General features: G+C 57.3%; 4 protein-coding genes across 6 annotated transcripts; 1 reads left to right on the top strand and 3 right to left on the bottom strand.

Annotated features, from left to right (window-relative positions):
- Positions 1-121: 121 nt before the first annotated feature.
- On the bottom strand, positions 122-2,408 carry RPL27 (ribosomal protein L27). Its single transcript, XM_027445620.3, has 5 exons — positions 2,263-2,408; positions 2,060-2,142; positions 1,676-1,845; positions 978-1,088; positions 122-212 (listed from the first exon to the last, which is right to left on the bottom strand). The coding sequence occupies exons 2-5, from the start codon at positions 2,138-2,140 to the stop codon at positions 164-166; spliced, it is 411 nt and encodes a 136-aa protein (XP_027301421.1). The 5' UTR covers positions 2,141-2,142; positions 2,263-2,408; the 3' UTR covers positions 122-163.
- A 229-nt stretch (positions 2,409-2,637) lies between these two features.
- On the bottom strand, positions 2,638-6,769 carry RUNDC1 (RUN domain containing 1). The gene is made up of 5 exons (XM_027445471.3): positions 6,388-6,769; positions 5,238-5,396; positions 4,766-4,964; positions 4,393-4,500; positions 2,638-3,924 (listed from the first exon to the last, which is right to left on the bottom strand). The coding sequence occupies exons 1-5, from the start codon at positions 6,718-6,720 to the stop codon at positions 3,059-3,061; spliced, it is 1,665 nt and encodes a 554-aa protein (XP_027301272.3). The 5' UTR covers positions 6,721-6,769; the 3' UTR covers positions 2,638-3,058.
- A 39-nt stretch (positions 6,770-6,808) lies between these two features.
- On the top strand, positions 6,809-15,134 carry LOC101791669 (putative protein PTGES3L). Of its 3 annotated transcripts, XM_072029061.1 has the most exons (17): positions 6,809-6,939; positions 8,028-8,141; positions 8,241-8,307; positions 8,612-8,710; positions 9,043-9,132; positions 9,226-9,279; positions 9,953-10,075; positions 10,643-10,802; positions 11,268-11,325; positions 11,681-11,837; positions 11,931-12,047; positions 12,281-12,411; positions 12,589-12,655; positions 12,814-12,905; positions 13,507-13,561; positions 14,046-14,140; positions 14,301-15,132. In XM_072029061.1, the coding sequence occupies exons 1-17, from the start codon at positions 6,932-6,934 to the stop codon at positions 14,434-14,436; spliced, it is 1,623 nt and encodes a 540-aa protein (XP_071885162.1). In that variant the 5' UTR covers positions 6,809-6,931; the 3' UTR covers positions 14,437-15,132. The 3 variants fall into 3 exon arrangements, with proteins under 3 accessions (XP_071885162.1, XP_027301417.3, XP_038024699.2); XM_038168771.2 differs by lacking the exons at positions 6,809-6,939; positions 8,028-8,141; positions 8,241-8,307; ... (1 more) ...; positions 9,043-9,132; positions 9,226-9,279 and adding an exon at positions 9,700-9,860 and having other exon boundaries at positions 14,301-15,134; XM_027445616.3 differs by lacking the exons at positions 9,953-10,075; positions 10,643-10,802; positions 11,268-11,325; ... (6 more) ...; positions 14,046-14,140; positions 14,301-15,132 and adding an exon at positions 9,435-9,615 and having other exon boundaries at positions 6,814-6,939.
- A 932-nt stretch (positions 15,135-16,066) lies between these two features.
- On the bottom strand, positions 16,067-19,353 carry G6PC1 (glucose-6-phosphatase catalytic subunit 1). Its single transcript, XM_027445511.3, has 5 exons — positions 18,857-19,353; positions 18,159-18,268; positions 17,507-17,615; positions 17,242-17,357; positions 16,067-17,029 (listed from the first exon to the last, which is right to left on the bottom strand). The coding sequence occupies exons 1-5, from the start codon at positions 19,084-19,086 to the stop codon at positions 16,518-16,520; spliced, it is 1,077 nt and encodes a 358-aa protein (XP_027301312.1). The 5' UTR covers positions 19,087-19,353; the 3' UTR covers positions 16,067-16,517.
- Between the last annotated feature and the right edge of the window lie 1,187 nt (positions 19,354-20,540).

The raw sequence follows: 20,540 nt of genomic DNA, 5'->3' as shown, positions 1-20,540 counted from the left end.
TGAGTTCTCAGAAGTTTGCCTGGGCTACAATTCCTTTCCCACCTCTTTTATGGAAAGGTAAAGCAAGCCTACGCTACCATGAAATGGGCCTTGCACCACTGTTTTGCACAACAAAACAAAATGGTTTTTAATAAACATTTATTGACACCGCCTTATTACAAGATTAGAATCGTAGCTTCTGGAAGAACCACTTGTTCTTGCCCGTCTTGTACCTGAAAGAGAAAGAACACAGCCATCAGAGAGACTGCCGGCGTAGGGACAGCATCAAACATGCAACTGCTCCGTCCGTATCCTTCTACTCAGGGAAAACGCCGCACACCCCTCACCCACAAGTACTTCACCTGCTCTCTGCACCTCACTTTGCCGACTGAATCTTTCTTAAAAAGCTGAAGGCCCCGGGGAAGTAACACCCTGCAGATTTCCCTCATTAAATCCTTTTATAAAGGCCACCCCCACTACAACAGTGCTCACACCAAGGAGGGGGAGAGCAGCACGGGGCGGTTCCACCGGACGCTTTGTTTGGATTTATTTGTGCTTTAAAACTCCCTGCATTGGAGTTTCTGAAGCAAATGCTGAAACCAAGGGGCGTTGATGTCAAAGGGTTGCGGGCAAAGCGCCAGCATGGCCCTGTCAGGCTAAGCCTAGGGACACTCATCCCATGGCCACGAGGCACCACGACAGCGAGAGATCAGTGTGTGGCACTGGAACAGCCCCGCCTGCGTGGGCACAAAGCAGCAGCAGCAAAATAAACGCCCCCATCAGCTGAGTGCTGCTCCCAAGCCGCTCCTGCTCTCAGTGAAATGCAGGTTCTCACTCATGAGGCTGAGCAAACACACCAGGAGAGAAATAATCCACCCCAAAAGCACGCTCAAGGAAGTCAGAGCAGAAGTGTCCAATCCAGGGCTTGAGCAGGGCTCTGGCACAACCTCACCAAGTCCTCCAGCGAGCGCTGGTGCCACGAGGAGTTTCCAACTCACCTCTCCTCAAACTTCACCTTGGCTTCACGCCTCGCTTTGCGTTTCAGAGCAGGGTCCCTGAACACGTCCTTATTGACAACGGTTTTGTCCAGGGGAATGTCAACGGAATACCTGGATGAGAGCAGCACAGCGTGAGACAGCCACGGGATGGGCACGAAGGGTGAAAACACAGCCCCAAATCACACCTGTCAGATGCCTGAATTAGGGCCAGGTTAAAGAGCTCGAGCACTTAAATCAGTTTAGTTCTGGTAGTCAACAAACCACCGAAGCATCAAGACGTTCAATTCAATGCATAAAAGGTAACTTGCGACAGGGAACAAGCTCCTCTGGACAGCACTTTGTATGCAGCAGCAGCTCCAACTGGACAGGAAACCCACTACTGGGCCATAAGAGCTGTCACAACCCCACCCTGACTGCTTTTAGGGTTCTTCCACTGACATCCCAAGATCAGCTGAGGCTGAAGGTGGCTGGATTGAAGAACCAGCTGGGGATTTCAGCAGCTTGCTGCTCTCACATCAGCTTAACAACCTGCCGAGTTGTTTCCACACAGTACACGCCTCACACTCATTCAACCACGCAAGCCAGACCCTCAACACCTCCCAGCACTTCTCAAAGAGAACACACGAGAGCTGCAGCTGCTGAGAGCACACAACGCTGCTCCTCTGCTCCTGCCACCACACCGAAGCTGTCGCACTCACCGGGTGGGCATCAGGTGGTTGTAGTTGTAAACCTTCACGAACGACTTGATCTTGGACCTCTTCGCTATCTTCTTCTTGCCCATGGCCGCCGTCACCTTCCGCGGGTAGCGATCGATGCCCGCCACCAGTGCGTGGCTGTAGGGCCGGTCGGAGGTGCCATCATCGATGTTCTGAAACACACCGCCCGCCCCGCGATGGGCCCCGCCGAGCGCCAGCCCCCTCGGGGAGCCCCCCAAAAGCACCGACACCGGCACGGGCCGGCAGCGCCGCGGGGCTCTCAGCCGCTGCCCAGAACCGGCCGGGAGCGCGGATCCGGGACGGAGCCAGGAGCGGGGGAGGGAGGGGGCGGCCCCGCAGCCCCCCGCAGGCCGGCCCCGCGCTCACCTTGACGATGACGGCCTTGCGGCCCGAGTAGCGGCCGGCGAGCACCAGCACCACCTTCCCCGGCTTCATAAACTTGCCCATCTCTGCGGACACAGCGCGCGGCGCTCAGCGGAGGGCCCCGGCCGCCCCCGGCCCCGCGATGGCAGCGGATGGCGCCCGAGGGCCGCGGATGGCGACGGATGGCGGCGCCGGGCCCCACTCACCGACACAGCCGCTCCGATGGCGCCCAGACCGGAAAAGGAAGCCCGCCGGCCTTTCACCTGACGTCACTTCCGCTTCAGGGCGCCGCGAAGCGAGTCGCGCATGCGCGGAGCGGCGCCGCGGTTGCTAGGCAACGGGCCCGGGCCTGCTGTAGGCCTCAAGGCCTCCCCCGGTGCCCCCGGTGGCGGCGGGGCCGGCACGAAGGCAGACACGGAGGCAGCCGTTTGCTCACCCATTTCATTTCAGAACCGCTCGCAGCCCGCGCCCAGAGGTGCTGCCGTTACACCAAGCACAGCCTCCCTTCCCGCCCCCCCCCCCAGGAGTTACAGATAAATTAAACTCTGATTATAAATAACCACAAAAAGTCAACGAGCGCGCTAGCGGCACAAAGGCTAGGAACCGACAAGAATTAAAACAGAGCAGCTGGAAACGCGTTTTCCCCCCGCGCAGGCTTGCCAAAGCGATTAACGCAGCCGCTAGGGAGCACCGCACCGCCGGTGCTCCGGGCTCTGCACAAAAAGCTTCAAAAAAAGGAGTTTTTGGGATTTCTGCAGGGAGCAGCCTGAACATCAGCCCTCACCCAGCAGCGTTTTGCTATTCAGAACTGCGTGAGGGCAGGGTGGGGTGCTGTACTGCACCCAACCTCCAGCATCAGGACACCGTAAGATTTTCCCTAAAAGCAGATATAAATTTTAAAGAGCCAAATTTGGTCTTAAAAAAAAAAAAAAAAAAAGCCAGGCTTCTGGAGCCCAACAGCTGCCTACTTGTGGAAAGTGGATGATCTAGAATAAAAATACATCAAAAAGCATCTTTGATGTTTTTCAGCTGCCGGACGGCCAGGTCAACTGGGAGGTTGAACTTCAAGTTGCTCAGGCGACTGAGGATGTTGAGTGCACTCTCAAAGCCCGTGTTTGCCATGTAGCTCCACGGCTGGTAGTGAGATTGTACCAGAGCTCCGGATTTGCAGATGAGATTTACCCAGGAGACCAGGCGCTGCTCATTCAGCGCCATACACACCAGAGCTTTCAGTTCCGAGTCCGCGCTGCGCTTGAAGGGGTCGTGCTCAGTGAGGACAGTGTGTATGGCCGTCAGCAGGCTCTGTTTTGGGGTGATGGTGACTCCTCTTGTCACAGGCAAGGCAAAGGACTGGGAGAGCTTGCGAGCTGGAGACTCCACAAAGGCTTGTCCATTCTTAGCGTTGTAATACTTCACAAAGAGTTCCCAGGGATGCATCGTCTGCGGTGAGGAGGTGAACGCAGGAATCAAGCACGCGATGGGTGCCAACACCAGGCTCATCCCTTGCGAAGAGGCGTAGAGCCCGTGAGCCATCAGGTCTCGTAAAGCGATGGTCAGCTCCTTCCGCACAGCCAGAGTCAGCTCATCTCTCCCTCCTAAGGGAATATCCTGCAGGTCGGAGGAACTGATAACGTGGTCTTCCTGCTGGTGTTTCATGGCTAGCTGCCTCACCCGGTCTACCGACAGCTCCAGTTTCTTAATTAAGGGGGAATAGTCCTTGTTGGCTTGGTCTTTCTGCCAGAGGGACCGAGGAATCTGACCAGTAGCACAACCAAACTGACTAACAGCAAATATCTGCAGCACAGCAAGCATGCGACGCATGAGGTGCAGGCCCGTTTCTCGCATCTTTCTGGCGTCTTCCGGGTTCACTGATCAGGTTAGAAAAAGAGGAAAAAAATACTTTCATTAAGGAGTGAGACCTTCATTGCTGAGCAGACCAACATCTCTGCTCTGTCATACACACAGGGGGAGTACACATCTGCTCCTCCTCCACCAGAGACTTTCCTCGGGAACTGCTGTCAGTAGGACCGATGGCACTTTCTCTAGTTGCAAAGCGCTGAACCCAACCAGAAAAAGCAAACTTTTCAACGGTCCATTCTCAACAATCAGATCTGTCTTAAATCACTTACAGAGAAGAAATCCTACAGCAGCTTTTTCTGGTGGGCAGTACAACCAAAGAGAAGATAGTGATCAGCCTTTAGACAGTATAATATCAAATGGGTAGTTTGAAGATAACAGACCCAAAACAGGCTAATGTGACAGGATGCTGGTTCATGCCCAATGAACCTCAAATGAGCTACAGCAGGAAGAGAGGCTCCAAGCCGAGCAGTGCCTACCTCTGCTTCCAGAAGACCGGGTATTTGGTTTACAGGAGCCACCACTGTCCTTTCTACCAGTGCACTCACAGTGTCCATCTTCTGCCTTACCAGGGCTTCCGACTTCATCTGGAAGAAGAATTTCACACCGTTACTTTACAATTGTGAGTTTAAACTGAATATCTCAAGTGCTAAGGTCAATATTCCCTTAGACCTCCTTGCACCTTCCTTGTCAGTCTCATTCTCCCCACCACCAGCTCAGAGATCTGTACTTCCCCATGACCCAGGCACCAATCCTACATCCATCGTCTGACATCTGTGGCCTTCCTCCTCATAACTACGCCAGGGAATTACAAAACAATACAATCTGCTCGTCTAAAAACTGAGCACTGACCCTGAATGAAGTTGATGAACATTTCAAGGTCCCTTATTTGCGTCTTCAGTTGTTCCACCAGCTGCTCCTTCACCCTGGCCGGATTAACAATCTGTGCTATGGCAGCATCCACACGCTGTCGCAATTCCTCTGGAGAGAGCGTTGCAATGTCCGCACTCAAGTCCATGTCCAGCTTCTTTATCAGCTCATCTATAATCATCTACGAAACACCAATCAGTAGCATGATCTCACCGTGTGACGCAGCTGCCCACGAGCTCCAAAATACTCCATTCACTACCTTGGCAACAGGCTCCTTTGTTATACGTTGAAAATTACAAGAGATGACAGGATCACATTTATGCACGCAGACTAACTATTAATACAGCTAATTACAGCTGCCAGTGAGAAATACAGAACAGATGATTTGGCCAGTCCTTAAGAGGCTCACAAATCCTAAGGATAAGCATGTGCAGAATGACTTGAAGAGCCTTACCCGTTGTCTTTCCATAACCACAGACTGTGGCAGAGAGTCATAGCTGCCCTCTTGGTAAGCAAACGTCTCCAGGTCATCCAGCTGTGTCTTAAGCTGCAAGATCAGCTCTCTCTGCTTTTCCTTCTGCACCTCAATTCGCTCCTGCTTCTCCTGTTCACTCTGAAAAAAGTTACCAGTAAACTAAATCAAACATTTAGCGTCGACAGAGAACATCATCATGGCATGAGGAGAATTTCCTTCAGCTCATGCAATTAACTACTGAACACTACAAGCCACCTCAAGAAAAAGGTGTGTGTGCACATTGAGGAGAGAGTGTCACATCAGCTCATCTGACAGAAGGATCTCTTCAAACCTCCCAGAGCCAAACCCCATGGTGTGGGGCTGGAACGCAGCACACACTGCTCCAAGCACCCACGTAACTCCTGGGCACCAAAGATCCTCTGAGGCGCTGCCGAATGTCAGCATCATCCCGAGCTGAGCTTTTGCCTTATCTCAGAGCTGGGTGTTTTAAGGGCTGTCCCAGCAATCTGGCTTCAGTGGGTGAAAGCTCCTGCAACCGAGCTTCCTGCAGAGCCGCCTGCCTGCTCGCTGCCTACCTGGAGCCTGCCGCACCCTGGGAGGGGCACGGTGCCTCCGGACGGAGCCGTGCTGGGTGGCCACGACAGCTGCTCACCTCTGTCAGCAGCGGGCAGGAGCAAAGCTGCAACTAACTGGATTTTAAACAAATTATTGAATCCCAAAACCGCCTGGGCTGGAAGGGATGGTGAAGCTCATTTTGTTCCACCCCCCTGCCGTGGGCACGATGCTTGCCTCTAGCTCAGGTTGCCCAAAGCCACGTCCAACCTGGCTTTGAGCCCTGCCGGGAAGAGGCACCCAAAGCTCCTCCAGCTCGCACCAGCACCCTCACAACTAACGATTTTACACTAATTAGGGTTAGAAAACCCCTCCGAGATCACCCAGTCCAACCATCACCCCAACACCAACATCACCCACCAAACCATGCCCCTTGGGCTAAATTTAAGGCATTTCTTCCTTATACCTGACCCAAACCCGCTCTCTTTAGTTACCCCCCCCCCTCCCCGTCCTGTCACCGTGCTCGGGGCCCGATCCCTTCGGTGCCTTCCCCCCCCCCCCCCCCCCCCTCACTCACCGGGCCGTCCCCGAGACCGTGGGCGAGGGGCGCGGGGCAGCCACGGAAAGCGAAATCCTCGAGCTCCCGGATCAGGCGCTGCTGCTCTCCCGGCCCGGCCCTCGCCACCTGCCTCAGGCGGAATTGCACCTGAGCGAAATGCGAGGCCAGCGCCAGCAGCGCCCCGTGCAACCGGCGCCGCTCCGCCCGCAACCGCGGCACCGACCGCGGCGACCCCGCCGCCTCCTCTTCCTCTCCTTCCTCCTCCTCTTCTTCCTCCTCCTCCTCCGCTGTCACGGCGCCCACCGGCGCCCAGCGCTCCCCCGGCCCCCCCGGTCCCCCCTCCGCCTCCATGGCGGTACTACCGGCGCGGCGCCGCCGCCATTTTGTGCCCTGCCCCCCCCCCCGCCTCCCGGTGCTCGGGGCTTGCGCGGTACCGGAGCCCCCCCCCCCCCCATAGCGCCCCCTCGCGGCTCGGCGCGGCCCCCGTTGCCCCCCCCTCCCGGTCCCCCCCCCTCCGGTGCCCCCCGGTCCCGAATAGCTCGGGGCGGGGCCGGGCTCGGACATGGCGAGGTGGGAACGGGCACGGGACGGAGCCGGGGAGAGCAGCGGGGACGTGGGGGGGGTACCCCGAGAAGGGGGGTTTGGGGAAATAAGGGGCGGGACAGGGCACGTCCCGGGACCGGGACCGGTCCCGGGGGGAGCCGTGGGTAGCCGGGTTTGGGGCCATCGCCACAAAAAGGACGTGGAGGGGCTAAAAAGGGTCCGGAGAAGTGCGGAGAGGCTGGGGGGGGGGGCTGGGGGTGGAGAAGAAAGCTCACGGGGAGAGGTGACAGGGGTGGCCCCATCGCACCCCACTGGAACCCCAAAGGGGGCTGTAGGGGGGGTCGGGCTGTTCTCCCACATGCCCGGTGACAGGACGAGGGGGAACGGGCTGAAGTTGTGCCAGGGGAGGTTTAATTTGGATATTAGGAAGAGAAAAGGTTGTTAGGTGAGGCTTAGGTTGGATGTTAGGAAGAACTTCTTTACCAAAAGGGTTGTGAGGCGTTGGGATGGGCTGCCCAGGGAAGTGGCCGAGTCCCCATCCCTGGAGGTCTTTAAAAGATGTTTAGATGTAGAGCTTAGGGATATGGTTTAGTGGAGGACTGTTAGCGTTAGGTCAGAGGCTGGACTCGGTGATCTTCGAATCCCAGAGTTATCGAGGTTGGAAGAGACCTCCACGATCACCCAGTCCAACCTCTGACCTGACACTACCAAGCCCTCCACTAAACCGTGTCACTAAGCTTTAAAGCCAAGCCAGGATGAGGAGACGGATGAGAAATCAGCTAGTAGCAGCTGGCAAAAGTTGCAAAATCCTCAGCTCTCGTTCTCGTGGGGGACTTCAGCGTCCCAGACATATCCTGGAAATGCCATACAGCTCAGAGGGAGCAGCCCAGGAGGTTCCTGGAGAGAGTTATAGTGGAAGATTGGAGGTCTCTTCCAACCTAGATGATTCTGTGGTTCTGTGATAAGCGGCCCCGCAGCACAGACCCTGATGGCATTCACTGGGACAAACACGGCCCAGCCCCAAATCCCTGGCCCACACCTCACGCACGGTCCCGGCCCGGTGCTGCCAGGCCAAAGGCATTGCGGAAACGCCCGCTGTGCTTGTGTTTTGACAGGCAGCACGCAAAGACACTGTGGTACGACCGCCCGCGGTACGTCTTCCTGGAGTTCTGCGTGGAGGACAGCAGAGACGTTAAAGTCGTCATCGAGGATCACCGGGTGGTGTTCAGGTCAGCTGCTGCTGGTTTGCAAGCCCTGGACTGGGGACCAGAGAGCTTGTGGTACGTGGCCTCAGCCCTGTCCTAAAACGAGTGTTTGTGTTTTGGCAGCTGCAAAAATGCCGATGGAGTGGAGTTCTACAATGAGATCAACCTGTACGGCAGGGTGAACTCCAAGGTGAGCCCTCCCCAGCAAACTGTTCCCTGGCAGCCTGTGGCAGGCTTAGAATTGAACGTGGCCCGTGATGCCACGAGCAGCACTGCCTTGAGCTGAATCCTGGCTGTTTCCTGAGAGCTCGAGTGGAGCAAGCACAAGGCTGGGAGCCCTGAGCTTGGGTCTGTCACTGGCAGCACGGTGCTGAGCCACAAACAGCCCTTGTGGTGCTGTGTCCCACAGCCTGGGAGTGTCTGAGCGTGCGTCTGCAGTGGATTAGAGAGGAGTCTGGCAGGCCCTGAGGTGAGGCATCCCCAACTCTTGGCAGGACTCACAGGACAAGCGCTCGGATCGCTCCATCACGTGCTTCATAAGGAAATGGAAGGAGAAAGTGGCGTGGCCCCGTATCACCAAGGAGAACATCAAGGTGCGTGTGGCATCCTGCAGGAAAGAGAGCCCGGGGGGCTGCCTGTCTCCAGCACGCCGGCTTCCTGGGCTCTACCTGCCCCTGGGGCACCCAACACAGAGCCCCCACGAGCCAGGAATGCCTCCCGCTGCCTCCCAGCCCACCTCTGCCCTCTGGCATCCCTATCCCTCAACGTGGGCTGCGTCAGGATCACTCCTTGCAGACGCAGGGATGTTCTCCCAGCCCTTGTGGTGTTCGGGAGCAGCACCCAGTGCTCGCTCCCTGCGAGGTCAGGGCCCCCAGGTCCCCTCTGCGCTGCTCCCTCCCTCAAGGCCTGCTCTCTCTGCCCGCAGCCAGCTTGGCTCTCCGTGGACTTCGACAACTGGCGAGACTGGGAAGGGGACGAGGAGGTGGAGAGGGCCATGATGGAGGAGTACGCCGAGGTGAGCCTGGCGAAGGGCGGGCTGGGTGCTCGGGGAGGCAGGGGGAAGCCGGGCACACAGAGTGCCCACAATGGCCCTTTGTTCCCCATCCAGCTCCTGCAGAAGGTCACGGACAAGGGCCCTGCCCCGACCATGGACGACCTGGACGTGAGTAGAGCCCGGAGCTGCCTTCCCCAGGCACTGCAGGAGCCTCTGGTGCTGTGCTCACCCTCGTTGCCATCCCCGCTGCAGGGACGCTCCCGGGCAGCACCGGACGGCCACTACCGGCCCCGTCCCACTTTGCTCCGTGTCCCTTTCCACAGGACGACCTCTGAAGCCCAGCTCCCGTGGGCCACCACCGCCACCGTGAGGCTCTCCCGGTGCACCGGCAGCGAACACGGCCGAACCGGGACGCGGGCAGGACTCAAGAAGGAGCACGGCAGCAGCGCGGTCCCCCAGCACCGGTTACCAGTGGGGTCAATAAACACCGGCAGCCACCACCCTGCACCCGTGTCCGCTGTTTCGGGGGGTCCGGAGGGGGGGCACCGGGAGGAGGTGGGGCATACCGGGGGTGGGCGGGGCTTACCGGGAGGGGGTGGGGTTTACCGGGAGGGGGAGGAGCTTCCGTGGAGGGAGGCAGGGCCCCGCAGCCCCGTGTCCCTCGCCGCTCGCCGTCACCGTCACCGGTCCTGTTCCGTGCCGCCACCACCATGGTGTTCCAGTGCCAGCGGGACAGCTGGGCCCGGCAGGTAGTAACGGGGCCAGGGTTTATGGCCCGGTACAGCCCGGTAAGGCCTGGTCTGGTCCCGTCCCTCATGGTGCCGACACCTCTTTGTTGCAGTTCGCCACCAAGGTGGTGTCGTGCCAGGCGGCGGAGCTGCGGCCCGAGGGCGGCGGGGAGCCGGTGAGGGGCTTCCAGGTGGTGCTGGAGGACACCATCCTCTTCCCCGAGGGTGGTGGGCAGGTACGGAGGGGGTGGGGGACGGGGCTGGGATCTGGGACCGGGAACTGGGACAAGGGACTCTGCACTGGGACTGGGATCCTGGACTGGGATGTTGAACTGGGGTAGGGACCCGGGACCAGGACCCTGGACTGGGACCCTGAACAGGGACTGGAACCCTAAATCAGGGCCCTGGACCAGGACTGGGATCCTAGACTGGGACCCTGAACCGGGACAGGGACCCAGGTCAGGGACTTGGGACCCTGAATTGGGACCCAGGACCAGGACCCTAAATCAGGACCCTGTACTGGGATGGGGATCATGGACTGGGGTCCTAAACCAAGACAGAACTGGGATCTGGACCCTGAACTGGGACCTGGGACTGGGACCCTGAATCAGGACCCTCTACCGGGACTGGGATCCTGGACTGGGACCCTGAAACTGGGACAGGGACCTGGGACTGGGACCCTAAATCAGGACCCTGCACCAGGACCCGGTATCCTAAACTGGGACCCAGGACCCTGAAGCAGAACCCTGCACCGGGACCGGGACCGGGACCCAGGCCCGGCCACTGACCCCCATCTCCCATAGCCTGATGACCGTGGGCTGATCGGCGACGTGCCCGTGCTGCGTGTCACCCGCCGGGGCCCCGAGGCCGTTCACTTCGTGCAGAAGGAGCTGGAGCCGGGCGCCTCCGTTCTGCTGTCGCTGGACTGGGAGCGGCGCTTCGACCACATGCAGCAGCACTCAGGTCCGTGCCCATTACCACCAGTAGCACCGAGCCACAGGGGCACTGGGCAGAGCCACACAGTCTGGGCTGAGGTGGGGGTCAGTGCCCAGTTTGTCCTCCCTAATTTGGGGAGGGGGAAGGCTGAGCTGACAGCGCTGTGCCCACCGGCTGTCCCTGGGGCTGCCTGGGAGGGGAAACCCTCTGTGGTTTGTAAACCGGCTGCAAGAGGGGCTGGAAGCAAACTCTCAACCCACTGGGGAGAGCTCCGAGCACGCCGTGTTGCCCTTGGGTCCCACAGGCTGCGAGGCAGCAGCTGCCTCCTCCGTCTGTTTCCAACCACGAGCAGCAGCCCCACACCTCCAGGCATGTCCCTGGGCTGGTTCCCAAACGTCGTGGAAACGTCAGCAGAAAAAATACACTTTGGCAGGGAATTTTTTTTTCCCCTGTGTCCAAAATTCAAAGCCGTCGCTTGCACATCTCTTCCAGGACAGCACCTCATCACTGCCATTGCAGACCTGATGTTTGGATTCAAAACGACTTCATGGTGAGCAGGAAAAAGGCTCCTTTGAACCTCAGTCTTATCTCGTTTGGCATATGCCATGAGGAGGTGATCGCTGATAATTTGAAAGCAGTTAGCTCTTGGATATTTCATTTGACCACGGAGGGCCTGGGAAAATTGACTGGGCTGGAGACAAGCTGTACAAAATATTTGCTTCGTCTTGTGTTCCAAATGCGTGGTACGCATCTGATGCTCTGTAACAAGGAGGGAGAGGAGGGAGGTGTGGTTCATTTCAATCACCACATCCCCACAAGCTAGTCCTGGATGGCACTTGGTGCTGCACGGGGGGATCTTCCAGCTGCTCTTCTCCACAGCAGCTGATATTCCCTCATCCGTGCAGGGAGCTGGGCCGTCAGCGAAGCGTCATCGAGCTGGACACCCCCAGCGTGACAGCGGAGCAAATAGAAGCCCTGGAGAGGAGCGTGAACGAGAAGATTCGGGAGAGGGTGCCCGTGACAGTGCGGGAGCTGGCTGCGGATGACCCCGAAGTTGAAACAGTGAGCGATGGGGTAGAGCTGACACTGAACGTGGGGCCAAAGCGGTTGTGGCACACGTGTGTCACCTCCTTGGCTCTCCTCCCCCTTTGCTAGGTGAGAAGCCGTGGCTTACCAGATGACCACACAGGGCCAGTGCGAGTTATAAACATCGAAGGCATAGACTCCAACATGTGCTGCGGGACTCACGTCTCCAACCTGAGCGACTTGCAGGTAGGGGGGCTGCAGCCCAGCTGCCCTCAGGAGCCTTGCTCCACACGTGCAGACTGAGCACAACAAAAGTCCTGAGGATCCAGGTTGTTCTGGAAATTGTCCTAGTGGTAAAGGGGTGGGGCTGGCCTTTACCACTAGGTAATTTGCTTTTTTTAATTTGCTTACCCTTTGCTTTTAAGGGTAAGAGCAAAATCCTGTTCTCCTTTTCTGACCAGAGTGTTTTTCTTTTCAAGGTTATTAAACTCCTTGGCACGGAAAAAGGGAAAAAGAACAAAACCAACTTGGTTTTCCTGGCAGGGAACAGAGTTCTGAAGTCCATTGAACAAAGTCACAATACTGAGAAGGCTCTAACCTCACTGCTCAAGTAATACCCTTGGCACTTTGGTTCTTTCATCTTCATTGTTCCTTCTGACAAATACAACATAAGCCTCAGGGTGCATCTGCATGGTGTTCTTTATGATACGCTATCTGCTTTTGCTCCCTTAATAAGTCTTGTCTTCATCTTTCTAAGTATCAATTAAGGCTCTTTGTTTTCTTTCAGAAATGGACCCGGTGAGCACGTTGAGGCCGTGAAGAGGCTGCAGAGCTCAGTGAAACTGCTTCAGAAGGTATGGGGATAGCTGAGAAAAGCAGACAGTGTCTGCTCCCTGCAGGCCCAAACCACTGAATTTAAAGCATCCGTTTTTATCAAAACTGCTCCATCTCTGGGAACAAAGCTTGGTGTTCACGCTGGCTTATCCGTCTTCTCCATTCACTTTTCTTTCAGAATAACTTGAACCTGCTTAGAGACATTGCTGTTTTGATAGCGCGGGACTTCAAGAGCAAACCTGTTCAGAGTCAGCTGTTTGTGTTACACAGGTACAGGGAGTTCGGGGACAGGGGGAGGAAGCCAGGATATTATGTGATTTATGGTAGCTGCATCTCTCTGACACCTACTCAAGCTTACAACAATTACTGCTTAAAAGTCAAACATTCCTCATGAGTGAATATAAACAAGGTGAACAAAATATTAAACCGACTGGGCCTTCTGGAAGGTTGTGTAATGGAAGAAATGTGTAAGTTATTCAGTCACTGAATTCCTCTGTTTTTATAACTAAGAAATAATTGTGTCTGATTTCTTTCTGCCCTCAGTGCTTTCAAATAAAACCGAGGAGCTCAATTCCTTAAACACTTAAATAATTCTTAATATATCCACAGAAATGCACAGAAAGGATTTAGATTTATAGGAAAAAAAATAGTCTCCATTCTAAGAGCAAGAGATCAAAACCCCAGGCATGATCATAGGCTGCTCTTTCAACTTCTCTGAGGGCAGTTGGAAATTTTAGTCTTTAACAAAATGGAAAACTAACAAAAGCTAAACTTAGATACTGTCACTGCCTTTGGTTTGTGATTGATGTTTTGGACTCTGGTGTGGATTTTTTTCTTCCTCTCTGAAGTGGCTTTTTACCCATCCATGCAGGAAAGAGGGTGACTCGGAGTTCATGAACATCATCGCTAACGAGATAGGGACGGAGGTGAGTCATTGATGCAGCCGAACCTGACACCAGTGGCGTTTTCCTTCAAGCCTGTAGCACAGACAGGGGCTGGCTTGGCTTCTGTTTGTGCCACAGTCACAAGCTACACATCTCTCCTTCCAAAAATTGCATGAGGTTATTGTCCCCAGCAGCCTCAGTGCACAGGGGGATCCCCAATGGTCAAGAAATATGGCAGCAAAAATTCTGAGCACTGTAGAAGAGCCTGTCCCTAAAAAGCCATACTGATCTTCATGGGCTGTGTTAAGGATAGCCCAGTACCTGTTCTGTTCCCTACAACATAGGATTCACTACAAGAGATTCAAAAGCTTCTCTCCCTCTTACTTCAAATTGAGTTTTGGTCTCAGTAATGAACTCATGACTTGTTTAGGTGCTTTAAGGGGACCTGTAGCTCGTGTTTCTGTACCCTTTCTGCAAAAGGAGGGCAGTGGCTATTCTGGAGCAAGGTCTGTCTCTCTGTCCACAGGAAACCCTGCTTTTCCTGACGGTGGGAGATGAAAAAGAAGCAGGACTCTTCCTTCTAGCTGGACCTGTTGAAGCAGTTGAGAATTTAGGTCCCAGGTACCGTGTTCTGTGGTTTCTTTAAAATTAGTAAGAATTCCGACTAAGCAGCTGAGCCATAGAATTAGACTATGGACCCTTCTTTGCTGCCTGGAGCAGGTTAGGGCAGGTTACCCTCTTCTCTACGAGTGGCTATCAGCATGTGCTGTCGTTACTGCAGGGTGGCAGAGCTGCTGGGAGGCAAAGGAGCTGGGAAGCGAGGCCGCTTTCAGGGCAAGGCGACCAAAATGAGTCGGCGAGGAGAAGTGGAAGCTCTGCTCCAGGAATTCGTCAGCCACCAAAGAGCTGAAACATAAAGAATTCTCAAAGTACGGCTGTCTTCCTTGCTTTGCATCATCTCCACCAAGTTCTGTCTCAGAGAATAAAGACTTTAAAAAAAAAAATGCATCTTTTGTGAACTGATTTGATGCTCATGGAAGACAGGGGGAGGGAAACTGCCATCTTAGTTTTTCTCTGACCCTAGATGCTGCGAGGTTTCTTTAATTTCCCCAGGCAAGTGGTACTGCTTAAGCAATTAAAGAGCTTAATGACTACTTTTATGAGCTTCCTACAAGCCAAAACAAGGGCCCTCTGGCTTGCAGTGTACCATGGCTTTTAGTTTGTACAAGTTGCTTTGTGAACCTATTTATTCACAATAAACTGGATGCATTTTTAAAAAGATCAGAAAACTGGTAAGAAGCAGAGGGTTTGAACGTGGTATTTTCAAGCAACCACAGAGAAAAACGGTTCAAGATTTTATGCTGAGCCTTTGTAGGGAGAAAGAGAAACGTGGCAGGAGTTGAAGGGATGCTCGAGTCAGTAAATCCTTTTTAGAAGACCAAACTAAGCTGGGCACCAGGTGTGGCTGCTTACTGCTCAGAGAGAACTGATGCAGTGCTGAACCTATGAGCAAGTCTCCATGAGCCCTTTCTTTAAAAACAAGAAACCAAGCACGTTATTAAAAAAGGGAAGTTCATCTGCTTGCAGGAGGCCTGGCAGAGCCATGGTAACGCACACGTGCTGGCTCTACACAAGAATTAAATGCAGCTGGAACCGCCACCTCGTGCTTTATTCTACAGGGAGGCAGAAAACCACATCCAACCCCACCACACCGGCTGTTTCCGAGCCTGTACCGATGCAAAACCTCCTGGATTAACAACAACTCCCCGCTGCCTCTCGGGTTTGCCTTTTCTGCCAGGGAGGGTCCTGAGGCTGCCGCAATCTCAGCTGCAGAAACAAAAGGGGCGCTGCGGAGCCACGCTGGAAAAAGCCTGAGTTGGGAATAGATGTTTTTTTGTTTTGTTTTGTTTTGTTTTGTTTTTCCTCCTTCCTTCCTAGATCTAGCACTACAACTTCAGCCCAGATATCGATAATAACCAGAGAAATAAAACATGAGAAACCTCCATCCTAAAACCATTTTTCTGCCACAAGCAGCAGCCTCAGCACCTGCGGTCTCCTCCGCACGGAGCAGAAACCCCCCTGCCAGCTCCCGAGCTGTTTGTGCACGGCAGGATCAGGCCAAGGGTCAGGGCTGTGCAGGCCACCAGCTCCTGCTGGGTCACTTTGCTGCAGGAGGAGGGCGAGCAGCAGCAGCAGCCCTCGTTCCCTTGGTTTTATTGTGTGGTTTTGGTGATTTTGGGCTTGGTCTTCATCACCAAGCGGCACCGGCCACCGGCTGAGCCCCACGGGAACACGGGGGCTGCAGGCAGCCTGTGGTGTCCCCAAGAGCCACCAGCCCACACTGTTAATCACACGAGCCCTGCAGGAGCCATAGCAATGGGGCAGGGGTTTGGGGATGCAGGAGAGCCCTGCACCAGGGGCAGCCGGTCCCCAGTGTCCCCGCAGGGACATCCTTCCTCCAGCCCCCTCCCGGTCCCTGCGGGTGGCACTCGGTCACCGTCCCCCTGCCCACGAGACAGCTGAACTCACCGACTTAAATACACCACCTAAATACACCTCCAGCTTTAATAAAATACCCTTGTTTCCCCTCTGTATACACGCACACACACACACACACACCCCTAAACCCCACGCTGCTTCATGCAGCAGCAAATACCGAACACCGGGGCCCACAAGCTGATGGGCTACGGGCCTGGGGGGCTCCCACAAGCCCGAATTTCTCTCCAAATCCTTCTCCCCCCCCACAGCCCGCCCGTTCCCGTGACAGAGCCGCCTCGCCAGCAGCCCCTGAGCACCCATGGGCGCACAGCACCCTGCTCCCGGCGGTGCCACCCCTCTCCCTCGTGCCACCAGCACCCGTGGCACCGGCGGTGGCGTCGTGGCACTGCTCGTGCAGCTGTAACGGGGAGAGGAACCAGCACAAACCCCACAGTCCACTTCTTGCCCTGGGGAGGGCCGTGCCGTTACCTGGGGGGACACCCGTGCCACGGCCCCCCCCCTAGACGCCCTTCTTGTCCTGCGTGGCCAGCAGCTGGGAGACGCAGTAGGGGATGAGGCCGACAGTGGCCAGGGGCACGGCCGCGCTCTTGCAGAAGGAGAGGACGTAGAAGAGCAGCTGCAGGTGGGAGGGCGGCCTGAAGGCGTCGAAGAGGTGCAGGACGAGCAGCGAGGCGGCGGCGCAGCCCAGGCGGAAAGGCAGCTGCCGGCCCTGCTTCCCCCGGCAGCTCTCCAGGTACATGTGGGAGTTGAGGGCCAGCCCCAGCCCGAAGAGGATGCCCAGGTTGCGGAGAAGGCTGGCGAAGGGGGTGGTGTCGATGTGGACCCACTCGGGGTGGTTGCACCACCTCTGCGCCTTCTCCAGGGTCCAGAGCAAGTCCACGCCGAGCGCCCGCAGCAGCAGGTAGAGGCCCAGGGCGAAGCTGAAGAGGAAGGTGGTGACGCCCAGGTACCTGCGGAGGCTGGCGTGGTAGATGGAGCGGACGTGCTGGAAGGTCTCGGCCACCACCATGCCTGCGGGGAGAGGAGGCAGCGCTGCTCAGAGCTGGGGGGGCTCCTGCGTGGTCAGAGCACCCCCACGGCCACCGCTGCACCCCGAGAGTCGCCAGCCCCAAGCCCTTTGGCCGCCTCTCCCCATGGATCCCCCAGACATGGGAAAAGGCCTCAGCTCTTCTGCTGGGGGGCTGCTGTGGGGTGAAGGGGACGGGCCCAGGGGGTGCACTCACCGGAGAAGACCCCCGCGATGACCTGGTGGGGGAAGTGGGCGGCGATGAAGACTCGGGACAGACAGACGCAGACCTGGACCGCCCAGAAGCCCGTCCAAAGCACCAGCCACAAAACCCTGCAAGGGGCAGAGGGGAAGCATCAGCACTGGGGTCAGATCCTGCTGCCATCGGGGACCCCAAAATGTGCCAATACGGGATCCGCTGCCTCCCTTTTCGGATTTGGGGCAGTCCCCAGCCCAGCCCCCAGTTTGGGCACCCAGCTTACCAGTACTTCAGCGTCTTCGACTGCCTCTTGCCCGATGCGATGGAGAGCAGGGCGGTCACCATCACGTAGTACACGCCCGCTGCGCCCATGGCATGGCCGGAGGGGCTCCCTGGGCAAGAAGGAAGCCCCCGGTCAGACCCCCGTGGGATCAGGCTGCCCCCTGGGGCTCCCACGCAGTGGGTTCATGGCACCAAGCACCCATCCACAGTGGCACGAGGAGCACAGCTCAAGCTCCGAGGCCTGTCCTACGATCAGGACAGGGCAGAAGGCAGCGACCACCCTCGATGGCTCGTGCTGAGGCCACTCGCAGCCCCAAGCTGGCTGCAACCACAGACAAAAAACACCCACAGGGTTGCAGTGGGACCAAGTGAGCCCCTTCCCCGTGGAGCTGCTGCCGGCACATGGCCGAGCATGGCCCCAGCAGGATTTGTGCTGAGCCGCCACGTCTGCGCACACCGAGGGTAAAAGTCCGCTCTGCGCAGGGGCTGCCCTGCCTCCGCCCCGCCAGGGCACGGCAGTGGCCCTGCAGCTCAGTGATAACAGCGGAGATAACGGTCCCGGCCATGCCAGCACCCCCACTTTGGGACCAGGATCCCCGGGGTCCCATGGACAGAGCGTCCCCGTGCTCCCCCCCTTGGGTGCGGGACCCTACCGGGGCCGGTCTCGCAGGTGAGTGGGAACTGCTGGATGGCTGGGGCGGAGGCGTTGCTGTAGTAGTTGGTCTCGTGCACCCACCAGTATGGTCTCTCCCCAAATAGGATCCTGAAAAGAAAGGAGAATGGGATTTGGGGTGGTTATTCCTGGAGTGAGAACTTCCCAGGAGCAGGCAAACGTGCTGAGAAGAGGCCGTCTGCTCCCCCCATGCCTGTTCCAGAGAGAGCACCCCATGGTGTCAGCAGAGGGGGAGGACACCCGTCCCCATCAGCGTGGGCATCCCAGCCGTGGGGCAGGCACAGAACCAGAGCACCCAGCACAGCTCCCCAAGCACCCCACAGGGTCCAGCCGTGGGACAGAACAGCCCCAAATCCCCGGCACAACGCCAGGCACCGGGTGGCACAGCAGAGGTGGCACCGCGCTGGTCCCCTTGTGCCGCTGGCACCACGTCCTGTGGCTAACACCGAGCTGTGCCGGGCTCGAGCTGATGGCAGGGGGGTGTCTGCGTCTGCCTGCAGTGGCTGATTCCTGCCTGCCTTTGGGGAAGGGGGAAGAGCCTTTTCTAAAAATCTTGGGGATGAAGAACGCCAACCATCACCACCAGGCTTGCAGCCGAGCCGCGGGACCTCACATCAGGGCTGGGTGCCCTGGGTTAAGGCGAACCCAACTGTGCCAGCACACCCCGGGGCTACTCACCACTTGAAGACGAGGTTGAGCCAGTCCCCGATGACGGCCACCCAGATGAGCCGGATGCCCACGGGCTCGCAGAAATGGAACCAGAGAGGAAAAAGGACGAAAAAAGTGTTCCTGAGGTCAGCAGCGAAGGAGATGAAGAGGAACCAGTCCTGGGAGCCCTGGAAATGCTCCTGCAGCCAGCGCGTGGCCTGGATGCCCGCGTCGTGCAGGACGTTCATGCCAGCCTCCATCCTCCTCCTCCTCTTCCTCCTCCTCCTCCTCCTCCTCAGCTGCCTCCCGGCGGGTCCGGGCTGCCCCGCGTCGCACCGTGGTTTTATACCCTGCGGGCTCTTGTTTGCTGCCGGCAGGTCGCTTGTCCCAGCGCCGATCTTTGGACCCAAAACCACTTTTGCCAAAGGTGCATCACCGGGGGGTTGTGACAAACATGTTTGGAAGGACTTACGTAAAAACAGGCAGCGGGGCGGCGGGGAGCGTGCCCGGCGGGTGCCTTAACCCTTCACCACCCCTTCCTTCTGCACTGCCAGGTGCCTCTGCTGCTCGGGGTGGGGTTCTGCAGCCCCCCACTCCTCCTGGCTCCCAATAAATCACTCAGTTTGCTCCTCGTGCGCCCCAGCATTTACTTTTTTTTAGCAGGGCAGAGGCTCAAGCACCTGCAGAGGGATGGAAAAATGCTGCTCCCATCCCCGGAGCCAAAACCTCTGCCTGGTGCACAAGCACCCTGCTGCCACGGCATCTGCCAGGCTGACTTAACCAGGTCTCTGCTCGTTGGGAACCTTTCCGAGCTGTTTTGGGAGCTCCTTGGAGGCTGAGAGCAAAGCTTGGAGAGGTCCTGGCTGCTGGCGATGTTGTCCTGAGCCCTGTGGGGTTTCAGGACCTGTGCAAGTGAGGTACGGGGAGCAATCCTGCCCGGCACACCCCTGGGTTAACCCCTCCTGCCCTGCCAGACCCCATCCACGGTCATGGAGGCGAGGATATCACTTGTCACTTGTCACTTGTCGTGCCAGGTCCCTGCCTGTGGCCTCTCCACCCCAGGCTCACGGTGCTGGCAGATTTATCTCCCTGGTGTCCCCTGGGAGTCAGTGATGAAAGAGTAACACGGAGCTGGATGAAGGGACCCAAGACATGAGGTCAGCATGGCAAAAGAAACCCCACGTCCCAGGGGGACAAACCCCACGTCCCAGTGCTGTCTGCCCGGCCGCTGCCACGGAAAAACACGGCCCAGTGGTGTGGTGCCCCCCACGGGGGGCAGGAGCAGACATCGGGGCGTTAATGATTAGCAGCCAGTGAAAACGCTGCACTTATCTCTCTCCTCGGGAAAGTTCGGGTCAGGAGCCTTGAACCGCTCCCCGCTGCGGCCCCCAGCAGGCAGAGGTCGCGTCCAGGCAGCGAGCGGTGGCACCTGGGGGGCATCCTCCTCCTCCTCCTCCTCCTCCTCCTCCTCCTCCTCCTCCACCTCCTTTTCCTCCCCCCTGCTCACCCCACGGTGGCCACCACGACATCCTCCTCCCCGGGAGCACAGCCTGGACAGTGCTGGCTAAAGCCAAGGAAGGTTAAAACGCTGGCAAACATCAGTCCCCTTAGGGCAGAGACGTGGTTTGGAGCTGTGCCGTGAGCTGCTGAGCTGCGACTGATGCTGAGCTGATGCCACGGCAGAGCTGCAGCCGTGAGGGAGCACCGTGGGTGC

The sequence above is a fragment of the Anas platyrhynchos genome, chromosome 28, assembly GCF_047663525.1.
Source record: "Anas platyrhynchos isolate ZD024472 breed Pekin duck chromosome 28, IASCAAS_PekinDuck_T2T, whole genome shotgun sequence".
Classification (NCBI taxonomy): Eukaryota; Metazoa; Chordata; class Aves; order Anseriformes; family Anatidae; genus Anas; species Anas platyrhynchos.
Note: the sequence above shows the minus strand (reverse complement) of the source record. Positions and strands in the feature narration are given on the sequence as shown.